The sequence below is a fragment of the Ailuropoda melanoleuca genome, chromosome 1 (assembly GCF_002007445.2).
Source record: "Ailuropoda melanoleuca isolate Jingjing chromosome 1, ASM200744v2, whole genome shotgun sequence".
In the NCBI taxonomy this organism is placed as follows: Eukaryota; Metazoa; Chordata; class Mammalia; order Carnivora; family Ursidae; genus Ailuropoda; species Ailuropoda melanoleuca.
In genome coordinates, this window is record NC_048218.1 from 204,185,184 (window position 1) to 204,198,492 (window position 13,309).

The 13,309-nt window shown below is 35.6% G+C and overlaps 1 protein-coding gene across 1 annotated transcript in view; it reads left to right on the forward strand.

Annotated features, from left to right (window-relative positions):
* CNTNAP2 (contactin associated protein 2) overlaps nucleotides 1–13,309 on the forward strand; it is a 1,777,718-nt gene that overhangs the window by 863,665 nt on the left and 900,744 nt on the right. Inside the window, exon 9 of the mRNA XM_034648877.1 lies at nucleotides 10,567–10,716. Coding sequence (XP_034504768.1) covers nucleotides 10,567–10,716 — 150 coding nt within the window. The remainder of the gene's footprint in view (nucleotides 1–10,566; nucleotides 10,717–13,309) is intronic.

Below are 13,309 nucleotides of genomic sequence, written 5' to 3' on the forward strand. Positions count from 1 at the left end.
TCCAGCTCAACTCAGGGGACCGGCTGAAAAAGGTGTCCCCTACTCCTCCGCCATCTTAACCTCCTCCTCAATCCTGCCCTCTTAACGCTACGCTACGCTAACCACTGTAGTCATCTTAGTGCCTGGGACTCTAATACACCAAGTATTTTTTCCTTTGGGGCTTTTGCATGAAATCACCATGTGACTGACCTCTTGTCCTTCAGGTTTCAGCTTTACTGTCCCCTCCTCAGAAGGTTCTGTCCTTGTCAAGCAATCTTATCAAGTCCCACAATTCTCTCCATCATGACATCTGTTTTATTTCTGTGATAACATTTACCATACCTGAAAGTGTACTATTACCCTGCTAGTTATTGCCTATGATCTGTCTCTGCACACAAGAACGTAAGCTCTCTGAGGACAGGACCTTGTCTGTCTTCTTCACTGTTATATCCTGGTGCCTAAACAATGCCAGTCACGCAGCAGGAGAACTATAAATGAGTGAAAGAATGTACGTAATTCTTTGGAGTGGAACTCTAGGAGAGCTTGAGCTGGTGGAGGTAAATCTCCATGTTATTCTCCTGAAATACTGAAAAGTTAGGCAGAGAAGACAGGACTGTCAAGTTTCCCCCATCTGGGGAAGTCAGAGAATTTAGGAGATGATGATTGTTGCTGCTTGTCCCTTTTATACTTTTCTCCATTCTTCAACTGCAGCATCAAAGTAATCTACGAGGTTTGCAGGTTTTTATGGTAAAAACTAGAATAAAATACACCAGATATTAAGTGTGATGTCTCTTGATGATATGAATCCTTTTTTCCCTCCAGTATACTTTTTTGAGTTTCTGTGTTTTCTTCAGCACATCTTGTTTTATAGATGAAAAGCATTTATAAAAACCCTTTATTTATGACTCAAAACTCATGTAAGATGCCGTTCCTCAATATTGTCTTTATCTGCCCTATGCAGATACACATACAACCCACAAAATGTAATATATGCCTTTTGTAAAACCTTAGAAGTACTTTCTCTTTATACATACATGCATTTGTCTTTGTACATGTATAACAAAAATAATAATGATAAAATAAAAGCTGCTACTAGCTATTGATAGTATCAGGTGGCTCACACACAGTATGGCTCATACATTATTTATAACAGCTCTCTGACATAGTACTACATCTTCCTCTAAAAGTGAGGAAACCAAGTTGCAGAGAGGCTTAGTAATTGCCTCAAAATAAAATAGCTAGATTTTTCTACGGCAGAGACCACATCTTACTTACCTATCTTCAATGCTAACGTAGTGCTTGGGAAACAGTAGGTACTGTACATATTTATAGATGAATTGATCAATGTAGTTGGCATTTGAATCTGTGTGAGAGTGACACCTAGTGCAGTATCACACTATATCTTTGGTTTTATCTCTATGTGCACATTAATCAGAAATCTTATGAATTGAAACCCTCTTTGAAATTAGCAATAACTTCTTCAGTACAACTTGTATTACATTTTATATTCAAAGCTAGATCAAATACTGAAATGAATGAGTGACTGAATGAATGAATCTCTCAGAATTAGTGAATAAACTAGAATCCTGAATTGATAAGATTTTTTGAAGTTGAGTATTTCCATAACCATATTCCTACTAGAGTTATGTTCTTTGGAAGGTTATCTCAAGAGAAAAGTGACCATAGAATAATCATAAAGCTTTGAATAAGATATTTTGAAGTACAGTGGTATTTGACTTTTCGCTGGGAATCAGTAATGGTTAAGAAAATTATTAGAGATTTTTATATGAAAATGTAGCCCTGGAGGTAGTTACTTAATTTTTTTTAACATCCTAAAATATTGGCCTCTAAAAGCTTAATATATTAATACAGAGTCTAATTGGGGTTTATTTGTTTAATAGAAAATAATGGCATGTTATACATTGGGTTTCTCATTGTTTGATAATTCAGAAAACAAAGCAAAAAACAGGCCTTGAATAAAATTCAGTTGAATTTAAAAAAGAGTATCATTATTACTTCTAATTCTTTTAAAAAATGTTTTTCATATTTTTGAAGTAAAAATTACATACAGTTGTTCTTTATTATTTATGGTAGTTATGTTCTCTGTAGGCATTGCAAACACTGAATTAGTGAATATTGAACTACTGCTCCTATAAGAAATATAGGGTTAGGTTCCTGCAAGCCTCTGGTCACAACATTGTCATCAACTGAGCAGTACAGAATCTTGCTTTTTGTGTGTTTCTGTTTAAAGTTCTCTTGTTTAATACATATAATTGATTCATTAACATTGAACTCACAGCCCACAGCATTATAACCTGTACCTGAAAGAAGCTTATCTAGCATTCATCCTTTTTCTTTGTAAGACACGTCACAGCTTTCTTGATGTTAGGAACACTAACCAGCACTTCAGCACTGCATTCAGGGACCTTTTTTTATTTTTATTGATTGGTTGATTGTGTGTGTGTGTGTGTGTGTGTGTGTGTGTGTGTTTACATTATAGTAATTCAGCAATTCTATGCATTACTATGTGCTCATCATGATAAGTGTACTCTTATATCCTCATCACATATTTTACCATCAGGGACCATTTTAAATAACAAAACAACAACAACAACAACAAAAAACCCCACAAAAATGGGAGAAACATGGTATTAAATATGCAGTGGAAAGAACACTTGGTAACAGGATGAAGGCTGAACCAAGGTGGCAGAGTGCTGCCTTTTTTGACTTCATCTGGGAACTTGTACCAAATGGCTCCAATTTTCTCCTGATCTATGCATGCTCAAGTCTGTGAATGACCATGGAAGTACATGTATTGACTTGGGATTACAAATAAATACTAGCAAGTAAGCGAACTTGCAAATACTGACTCCACGAATGAGAATCAGCTGTGTGTGAAATGCACAGATCTTAAATGTACAGTTCAGTGGGTTCTGATAAATACACATACATAATGTGCTCAGCTTCCAGTGGAGATAGGAAATGTGTTCGTCACCTCAGAGAGTTTCCAGAGAGTTTCCTTCTGCCACTCCCCTGTCCATTCCCACCTGCACCTCTCTCATAGGCAACCAAACTGCTGGCCTGATTTCTATCATTGCTGGTTAGTTTTGCTTTTCAGGAATTTCATACATAAGGATTCAGTCAGTGTTATTTTTTGTTATCTACATTCTTTCAGGCAAAAACTGTTGTTTGTACCACTAGTTCATTCTTTTTTTATTATTTAGCAACATTTCTTTGTATGAATATACACTATGTGGATATAACATTATTTTCAGTTTAGACCTGTAAGAAATAAAGCTGCCAAAACATTCTTTTGCAATATTTTTGCAACATATATTTTGATTAGAGTGAGTAAATATTTAGGAGGGGAATTGTTGTGTTATAGGATTAACATATGTTTAACTTTATTAAAGAAAAAACAAAACTGAGCTGCCAAAGAATTTTTCAAAGTGATTATACAATTTTACATCTCACTGACAGTGTATGAGTTCAAATTGATCCTGATCTTAGCTAGTTCTTTTAGTTTTGAACCCCTGAAGTGGGTGGAAAATTGTATATCATTATGGTTTTAATTTCCCTGATGACTAGCATCACAGTAATAAAAAATTTCATGCAATATGCTTTCCTGTATGTATTTATCTCTCTTAAAGATTCCATTCAAGTGGCTCGTTCAAGACAAAGACATGTTGCGAAGTGACTTTTGGTCTGTACCTATAGAGGAAAGCAATTGGCAGTTTCTTTAGCTGACAAAAATTAAAGAAATTTTGCCTGCCCAGGCACCTTATTACATGTTCTGTCTGACCACAAGTGATCATCTTTATGATGTGGTTTGTATTGGCACGTAAAAGTGAGCAAGGTTAAGTGAGATCAAGTTTCTTATGATATGGAATTTATAGATAATATAAGAAACAGTGCATGGCATATTTGTAAAGAGATACATTCTCTTTTTCCTTTTTATTACATAAATGGATAATTGGTAACTTTTGAGATCTGTCAGTAGCACATCAGAATACTGTAACTGCCTAAAGATGGATTCATATCCTAGGAAATTTTTCCCTGAAGATTGAATACTGAGCAAAAGACTTGAAATTCCAGTCATTGTCATTTTATTTGAAGCATTTTCAAACAGATGTTGCATCTTGGTTTGCTACTATATTTTAAATACTTTCTTTTTTTTCAATATTCATTAAACTAGTCTCTTCTTCTTGTGTCTAATAAGAGAAACATCTGTTTCTTCTTATTCTATCAGTGTAACCACCTCAAGAGCCTTACTTTAAAAAATAATACCATTAGGAAGACAGCCTAGCTAGAATATGCTTCATTAACATGTTACATCTGCATACAAAACAAGTTTTTCTAACAATTATAAGTTAGAGAAATGTAAACAAAAATATTATAAAACAATTTAGTTATCTTATGAAAAAAAATTAAGACCAGAAGCTGGAATATGGTTTCAAAGATGTTGGTTTTATGTTAAAAACTCTCTTTGTAAAAATACGTTTCCTTTTAGAATATACAGTTGAAAAGTTTTGATTGTTAGGAATTAATAACTGGAGGTATCAATTATAAAGTAAGATCAAATAAGCATTAAGTGTAAAAATTACGTCAAAGTGGTATATTTTTAAAACACAAATACTTTGGAATATATGTACTCCAGTTTATATCAGTCTTCTCAAAATTAGTCACCATAGGAAGTCCTTGCTTGGAATTATATTTATTTTTGGAAATACTTCACAAACATTCAGTGAACCATTATCAGGTTGTTGTTTTATTTTTTTCAGAACCATATCTATTGAATAATCTAGTTAAAACACACACACACACACACACACACACACACACACACACAATTTGGGGAGGAGAAAGCAGACCTTAACTATGAAAGAATAAGACTGATTTATTATGTAGCTCAAAGTTGGCTTAAATTAGCTTAAAAATTGTTGACCCTGAGATTAAGAAGAGATACAATCAGCTACCCTACCAAATCCCCAAATTCCTCACCACTGATATTTCATGATTGGATTTATATGGGGGAGGAGGATATTTGTTCATAAAGAAAATCAATTTTTAATCATTTTATAGTAGTTAATGCTTATAGAATTAAACAACAACCCGAGTTGATATTTAGAGAGCTGGGCTCACTGACAGTATAAGAAACAGGAGTTACTGAGCGCTAACTATGTGTCAAGCACTTGTCTAAATGACAACATATTTACACGTAATCATTGCAAGATCCCTTTGAGGTAGATACTTTTATTAGTCCCATTTAATAGGTAAGAGAACCGGGACAGGCTAAATTGCTGAAGGTCTGGCTATTAAGTGAGCAGAAATGAGGTGTGTACCCAGATGGTCTGACTCCCGAATCCCTGCTCTGTCCTTTATGCTCTCTGTCCCTCTGAGGATGAGTCTGTAAGTCAGACACTCCTGGGCTCTAAATGCTTTCTCAGTCTCATAGAGGACATGGTACATGTGTGCCTGAATAGAATATGACCCCAAAAATAGGGCAGTCCCCCATTTTTTCAGCAAGATAATCAAGAGTACCTTTTAACTAACTTGCGTGTAAAAACTTTTAGTTCTATAAGTAAATATATGTATAATATTTACATAATGACTATGTGTTTTTAAAATTATATACATAAATAATTTAGGAAGTATATTTTCTACTCTCACTTTTCGGAAATAATTTTGTTCCAGTTTCTTCACATGCAGCTTTAGCATCACTGTCTTTGTCATAACCGTGAGTCGTCACACACATTTTTTCAAAGCAAATCATCATCATCTCTAAGTTGTTTGTACACAGGAATTTTTTTTTATGTCCAATGTTGTCACTGGACACTGGACATTATTTTTCTAAGCTTCAAGTGCCCATTAGCATAATGCTAGGACACACTTTTTTTCAGTTGTCTCATCATTTATGATTCCACGTTTTAAGACTTACTTTATTACTGTCTTGTTTAGAGAGCTTACTTATAACTACACCAATAATTGTAATCTCCCCCAAAATAATAAATTTAAGTCTTAGCTTCCTTCTCTATAAAATGAAAGTCATCAAAACTTAAAAAAAAATTTTTTGACATAATGAAATGGATATAAACATAGTGCTTCCTGGGTGGCAGGCACGGTTTTAGTGCTATAGAAATACTAATTAATCTACTCCTCAAAACAAATCCATCAATTGGATAGTGTTATTTTCATTTTAGAGAAGAGAAGCCTGAGGCACGCGGAGTGGTTAAGTAAAGTGCCCGGGTTGGCAAGGAACAGAGCAAACGCAGGCAGCCGGGCTCCTGCACCGGTCCTCCTCACCTCATGCTATTTCCCATCCTGCTGTCTTCCTGCTTACTGTCAGGAAGACTCAACACACTAACATATACAGTATGCATTCGTAGTGCCACACACATATGAGGTCTCAGGAAGTGCTAGCCATATGAGACACGGGGGTCTTTTCTAAGTATTGGTAATTAGCATCCTTCTTTTTTGAACTGTTCCCTAGCCACTATGCAGCCACTAGGACCCCCTGCTTCCAGGTGTATGGGTCCCTGGTGAGTCTCTCTGTTTCCTGGGATATTCATGGGCTTTAGAACAGTAAGTGGAAGACTACCATGTCTTTAACAGCAAATGAAAAGTATTGCTTTCATCCTGTTTGTTAATGTGTTCTTTGTTATTTATGACTCACATTTTTTTTTCTTTTTTAAGATTTCGTCCATTTATTTGAGAGAGAATGAGCGAGTGAGCAAGCGAGAGAGTGCAAATAGGGAGAGGGGCAGATGGAGAGGGAGAAACAGACTCCCTGCCAAGCAGGGGTCCCAATGTGGGGTCCAGGGATGGGATCATGACCTGAGCCGAAGGCAGACGCTTAACCAACTGAGCCACCCAAGTGCCCCTGTGACTCACAAATTTCTAATAAAACTTGAGATGATGATACTTTTTTTTTCTGAATAATGTATTGATACTTATTCTAAGTACCTATCTTGTAGCAATGGTCTGATCAACTGTGGTATTCTGAGTAGATTTCAAATATTGAATTCCAAAAGCTCTTAAATTTAATTAATGTTCAATTTCATATGAATTAAAATTTGCTAAACAAAACTATTCCTTTTTAAAAAACACTGTAAAGACGCTATTCCTTATAGCTTTTCTGAAGCGAAATTAATTCCATACCATGTCCTCCAAGTAACAGATGGTCCAGGAAATGATAAAGGCAAAACAAATTTGGAGCAAGTTTGCAGGGGAGGTCACATATATATTTTTTAAATTTTAGTCCTTATGTAAAAAGAGTGAACACAAAGTTCTTTTTGCTCAGAGTTTCACAAAGTATGAAAATGATTTAAGTGAATATTCATGGGCTAATTCTAACGTGCCTCAGAGAAAATGCTAGATCTTGAGTCTCATACTTTTAATATAAAATTTCAGTTTTAATTACAATTGTAGGGGAAAACCATTGATGTAAGAAAATACTAAAAGACATGTAGCATGGAGGGGATTCCAGTACCACAAAAACCTGATGGAGCAAATGCTGAAAGTTAGCAAATGAAACTGGATGGTGTGTCAGTTATTTACCATCCTGTTACAGGAGACAAGGACATCCCGGAAATTGAGCTCTGTCCAGGTGTGGTGGCTGTGGAAGTATATGTGTGTGTGTGTGTGTGTGTGTGTGTGTGTGTGTACTTGTGTGTGTCTGTATGTGTGTGTCTGTGTCTGTGTGTGTACGAGCAGGCATACGCGCATGCACATAGTGTAAGCGAACCCTGATCTTGGATACACAGAGGTTATATGGCATGTTTTGTTGCTGTCTGGTTTGTTTTTGTTTCTTGTTTGTAAGAATTGAGCCTCTGCAACTAGATATATCTGCGTTTCAATTCTAACTTCTGCCATTTATTAACTATGAGATACTTGAACTTTATTAGATTCAGTTTTCTTACCAATTTATTTGAGGCAGTAATTCCTAAAACATTTAGTGTGAATTCTAAATGAATCAAATGCAAGGACTTATCAGAGTGACTAGCATATAGAGCTTAAACACTGTATCTTTAAATACATCCACAGAGCTAATGCAGTTAGATTCTGCTCTAGAAAAAGACTTCAGGCTATTAGTTTTTATAACATGTGGATGAAGAAAATGTTTTAAAAGTAGCGTATTTTCTTTTGAGCAAGTAGATCATTCTTTCCCCATTGAAGTGTTGAACTTCATTGTATCTGGGAGCCTATTCATATCATAGATTGCTAAGGCATACCTCTTGAAGATTAAAAGTACAAAATAATAGTTGGAATTAAAATGAATAGAAATCACAGTTGAAGCTCAGATGCAGCAGTGGTTGCTATCATCAAGCCTGCTTTTATCTGAGTTTTAATTTCTCTAGTAATTAAGTTTCTTGAAAAAAATAACCTTTTTATTTTTATCTGATTGGAATAATAGACCTTTTTGCTATGAACAATTTAGCTGATGATGTTCGTTTGTAAATTAATTGTCTGATGGAGAAATGTCCACAGGAATTTTTAGAAAGGCATTCTGGTCTACTGTTTAGAACAGAAAGATGTCAGCTGATGGTGTTTTATAAGTGACCTTTTCTGGATGTGTGATTATTTAGAATTAGATTTTGAGACTGAACATTTCTAACATTGATGTCCTTGGGATCCATGCCCCAAAATTGCATTTCAAAGCAGGGATCATCACATTATAAAGGCAAAACCCAAAACCATGCACTTCTATGCTTACTCAACTCTAAACTCAGTTTTGTACTCTACAGAAAAATGTTATGGTGAAGATACAGTCTTCTGTGCCTCTGTTCTGTGGGAGAACCCTGATATAACCTACTTGAGAAGGAAATATTTCAGGAAACACTACTACTTGTCTGACAGCTAACTGATTTTAATTTTAGCATAAGACTTTACATTTACATAGTAATTTCACAGTACAAAATTGTGCATATATATTATACATTTTGTAACTTGGAGGTTATTCAGTATTAATTACTTTAAAGCAGGGATTTTCTGTTTTCCTCCAATGAAATAAAATCTGTTGAATATGTATTTCTAAATTAAAATTTGAAAACCCTTAAAAAAAAATACCAGAGGTGTGGTTTTTGTATTGATATTTACCAGTGTAACAGCAGTAAATACTCCATATATGTGGCAATCCTGTAAGCTCCAACAGGCTTTAATTTTTCTCATTAAAATCGTATTTTTGTTTAATAGTATAAGCAAACCAAAAGTTTATGCTTTTTCTGCAAAGAACCACAGAGTAAATAGTTTAGGCTTTGTGAGTGATAACAAGTCTCTGTAACAACTACTTTGGCTTTGTAGAGCAAGACAGTATGTAAGCAAATGAGTGTGGCTGCATTCAACAAAACTATGCGGGCTCTAAAATTTCAATTTTATATATTTTATTATTGTTGTTGTTGTTATAATTATGTGTTTTCAACTATTTAAAGATGTGAGAACTACTCTTAGCTCTCAGGCCATGCAAGAACGGACAGTGCAGGCCAGGTTTGGCCTATGAACTCGTTTGCAGGCCTCTGATCAGAGGCTTGGAGCTGTCATTTGTGCTTTGTGCTTCATTGACTTGCTCTCGTTTCATTTTTAGCTACCTTTGCTTGCGAGGCTTCTCTTTCTTTTATGAATCTGAAATGTGTCTTCAAGTAACTTCTTCCTGTGGATTCTAAATTATTCTGTCTGGCCTGGAACAAAATCCCTTCCCTTTGCCAGAGCACAGGCCTTTATAAGTTCAAAGATAGCCACTCTGACCCTCTTAGACATCACTGTCTGTCTCTCTCTTAGTGTTTCTTAAACTCTTTCCAGATGCTTATTTTCAATGGCTGATCTCCTTTGTTTGCTCCTTAATTTTCTATTCTTTACAAAATGAGCACAAAACTAACAAAAACTTGAAGCAATTATCTGTCTAATGGAGAGTTTAAAAGAGTTATTGTTTCCGAAGATCTTTGTACTAAGCCACAGTGAACTATGCTTGTTAGGAGTGGGAGCTGTTGATTTATGTTTGTTGGTTTGTTTGTTTAAATATAACCTAATTCGTTATAAAGATACCTTATTTGTAAATGATCAGATAACCCAGGTATTATTTCCTGTGGTTATGAGTGGTTAATTAGCACATATTTTTTAGTTCTTAATTTCTACAAACTGTATATACTTGCCAGACATGGTTATTGAGAGAAAATAATAGTACAAAAAATTTCTTAAAAACAGAGAGAGACAATAGATAAAAATCATAAATCCGTTTGTTATCGGAGAGTGGCTTCTAGTAAACCTAATCATAAAATAAGTAATCAAATTAAAATAGTTCATTATCACCTCCCAAACAGCTTTATTCACTCCATTCATTTTCCCAGGTATGCCAATGGCACATTAATGACTATTCGCCTAATTTATTGGGTTCTGTTATGCCTTATCTGTCCAATGGAGGATAGAATCACTTAAGATATTAAAGAAACATGATATCAATTGCAAGTAGCACTGAATTTTTCTAGATAGAAAACATAGTAATTTTTACCAACAAATTTCTGACCTTGTTGGTATTGAAAATTGTTTTAAACTGTACCATCTTTAGAACATAAATTGACTTTTTTTACTTAACAGGTTCTGGGTTGAATGACGGACAGTGGCATGAGGTTCGTTTCCTAGCTAAGGAAAATTTTGCCATTCTCACCATCGATGGAGATGAGCCTTCAGCTGTTCGAACTAATAGTCCTCTTCAAGTTAAAACTGGCGAGAAGTACTTTTTTGGAGGTAAGACTACCATTTTTATTGGTTAACCAGTACATTTGTTAGAAACAGAGCTTCAATGAAGATTGATTATGAAGTATTTATATTTGATTCAGTAGGCTCAGTAGATCTCAGGGAAAAAAACCAAACCCTTATTCCATGAGCTAAAAAGAGTGGCAAATTTATTCTTCTTCATGATAAAGGTATTCTTAGGATATCACCATATTCTTCTAGTTTAATTCAGATATTCAAAGTATAAAGCATGAGATTCTGGATCCATTCATTCTCATAATACTATCCTCAGGAGTCAGATCCTTGTGTCACCTATTGCTGTGTAATTAATTACTCCAGATCTTAGTGGCTTAGAACAACAAACATTGCCTCACAGTTATTGTAGTCCTGAATTTTTTTTTTTTTTTTGAGTAGGCTCCCCACCCAACATGGGGCTTGGACTCACAAATCCAAGAACAAGAGTCACATGCTCCACCATCTGAGCCAGCCAGGGCCCCCTGCCTCACAGTTATTCTAGATCATGAATTCAGGAACAGTTTAGTTGGCTGATTCTGACTCAAGGACCCTCATGAGGTTATTCTGCCCAAGTGCTTGACTCTGACTGCATCATCTGCAGCCTTGACAGGGCTAGAGGAGGTATGTTTCCAAGAAGGTGCACTCAGGAGGTTGACAGTTGGTGCTGGCTGTTGTCTGGGGCACCTCGATTCTCCTCCATGTGGCTCTGATTTTCCAGGCCTGTCTTCTTCAAGCCACCTCTCGCATAGGTGATTAGGCTGAGAAAGGAGATCGGGGGAGAGGAGCAGAGAGGAAAGGAAAACCAGTAAATGGGAGAGAAAGTTTCCAAGATGGAAGCTGAAGTTTTGTTATAATCTAGTCTTGGAAGTGACATCCCATCACTTCAGTTATACACAGTTTGGTAGAATCGAGTCACTAAATCCAGAGCACACTTAAAAGAAAGGGATTACATGAGGAGACATGCATTGAGAATGTCTTCGAAGCTACCTACCACAGGTTGCCTTACAGGAAAGCCATCTTACCACACATATCTTGGTTCTTAAGTGATGAAAAATTAGTGAAAAAGAAGATTCTCTTAAAACAATAAATTCTACTATATGTGAAAAAGTGTTGTAAGCATGGACCTGGGCATTTTTTTTTTATTTGAAAAATGTATGCTGCCAGAATTTTTTTTTATCATTAATGAATTATGGGGCAGCTTTTTATTAAAGTGCTAGGTGTGTTATTTAAATCAATATATCTTTCACTAGATTATTGACTTCCTCATCCTAAATCACACAATGAGATCTAAAAAATATATTGCATTCTTAGGAAAGGCTTTGTTAAACTTTAAAAAACTTGTACATATATTTGCTTCTCAAAATATATTTATTAATACTCACATTTATTTGCTTAAGTGTTTCTATATCAGTATATTTATATATATATATATTTCTAATTATTAGAATAAGCCTATTTGAGAGCAGTCATCTTGTGTATTTTATTCCCTGCTATATCCTCCGTGGTCTTAGAAAAATTCCTGGAATATAGATGACCAATAAATATGAATGAATTAGTAAATTTAGAAAAACAAGCAAGGGCAAGCATTTTACTCCCAGCTGTTTAAAAGAGAAATAGAAGCCCACAGAGCTTTACTGACTTGCCACTGAGTTTGTAGCCAGCACCTGAACTCAAGACCTCTGACTCTTGTGCCAGAGTGTTTCTCGCTCTACATCATAATACGATGAGTGATAACTCAGAGACAAAGGACCCGAGCTAGACCTCTCTGTCTTGAATTTTACATTGTGTTCATTGGAAATTAAAAACTACATGTTTCTAAAAAGGCTTTCAATATTTGATGAGTTGGGTGGAAGTCAGACAAGATGTCTTATAAGTGACTAAACTGGGGCTTATTGATGTGAGAAAAAGTAACCCAGTTGCCCAACTGGTTTTCCCGCAAAAACATATTTAATGTGATGGGCTTTTGGCCAACAGTTTTCATTGCTGTCATAGAAAATGGATCACAGTAGTCAGTTGGAAAGCTATTGATAATCCCTGCCCATCCAAATGGCAGTGGAATATCTTTGGCCATCGATGAGCATGCTGAATGCTTAAGGCAAGTTTTGGTCTATTTCTATCTACATGGGTAGCCTCATAGCTATAACTGACAAATTTAAGGCACCGAGTGTGTGCATAGTGTGCTATTTACTATTACTTTACAGTGGTCAGGAGCATGTTTTCTCCCTCTTGGATCTTTGGTCTGCCGTTGGGAAATGCTGTCAGCAGATGATCGTGATGCGTCTTTGGTTATATCTTCATTAGCTGAATCCTTGGAATATATGAGAATCACCAGGGGAACTTATTACATTTCAGAATTCTCAGCCCCCACTCCTAGAACTCAATGCAGAATGCTGGGAAAATAAAGAATTTTAAGCTTCAAGTTATTCTGGCACAAATGATCTGAAGAACAGAATTATAGATCAACCTGAGCCAATTTGCATGCACATCTTTCAGATTCTTCTGAAAGACATCAGTCACCGAAAAGTGAGATAAGTGAGAATGAGCTACTGTCATGTAGCTTAGCCACCGTGAAGCAGTAAAAGGAAGTCAC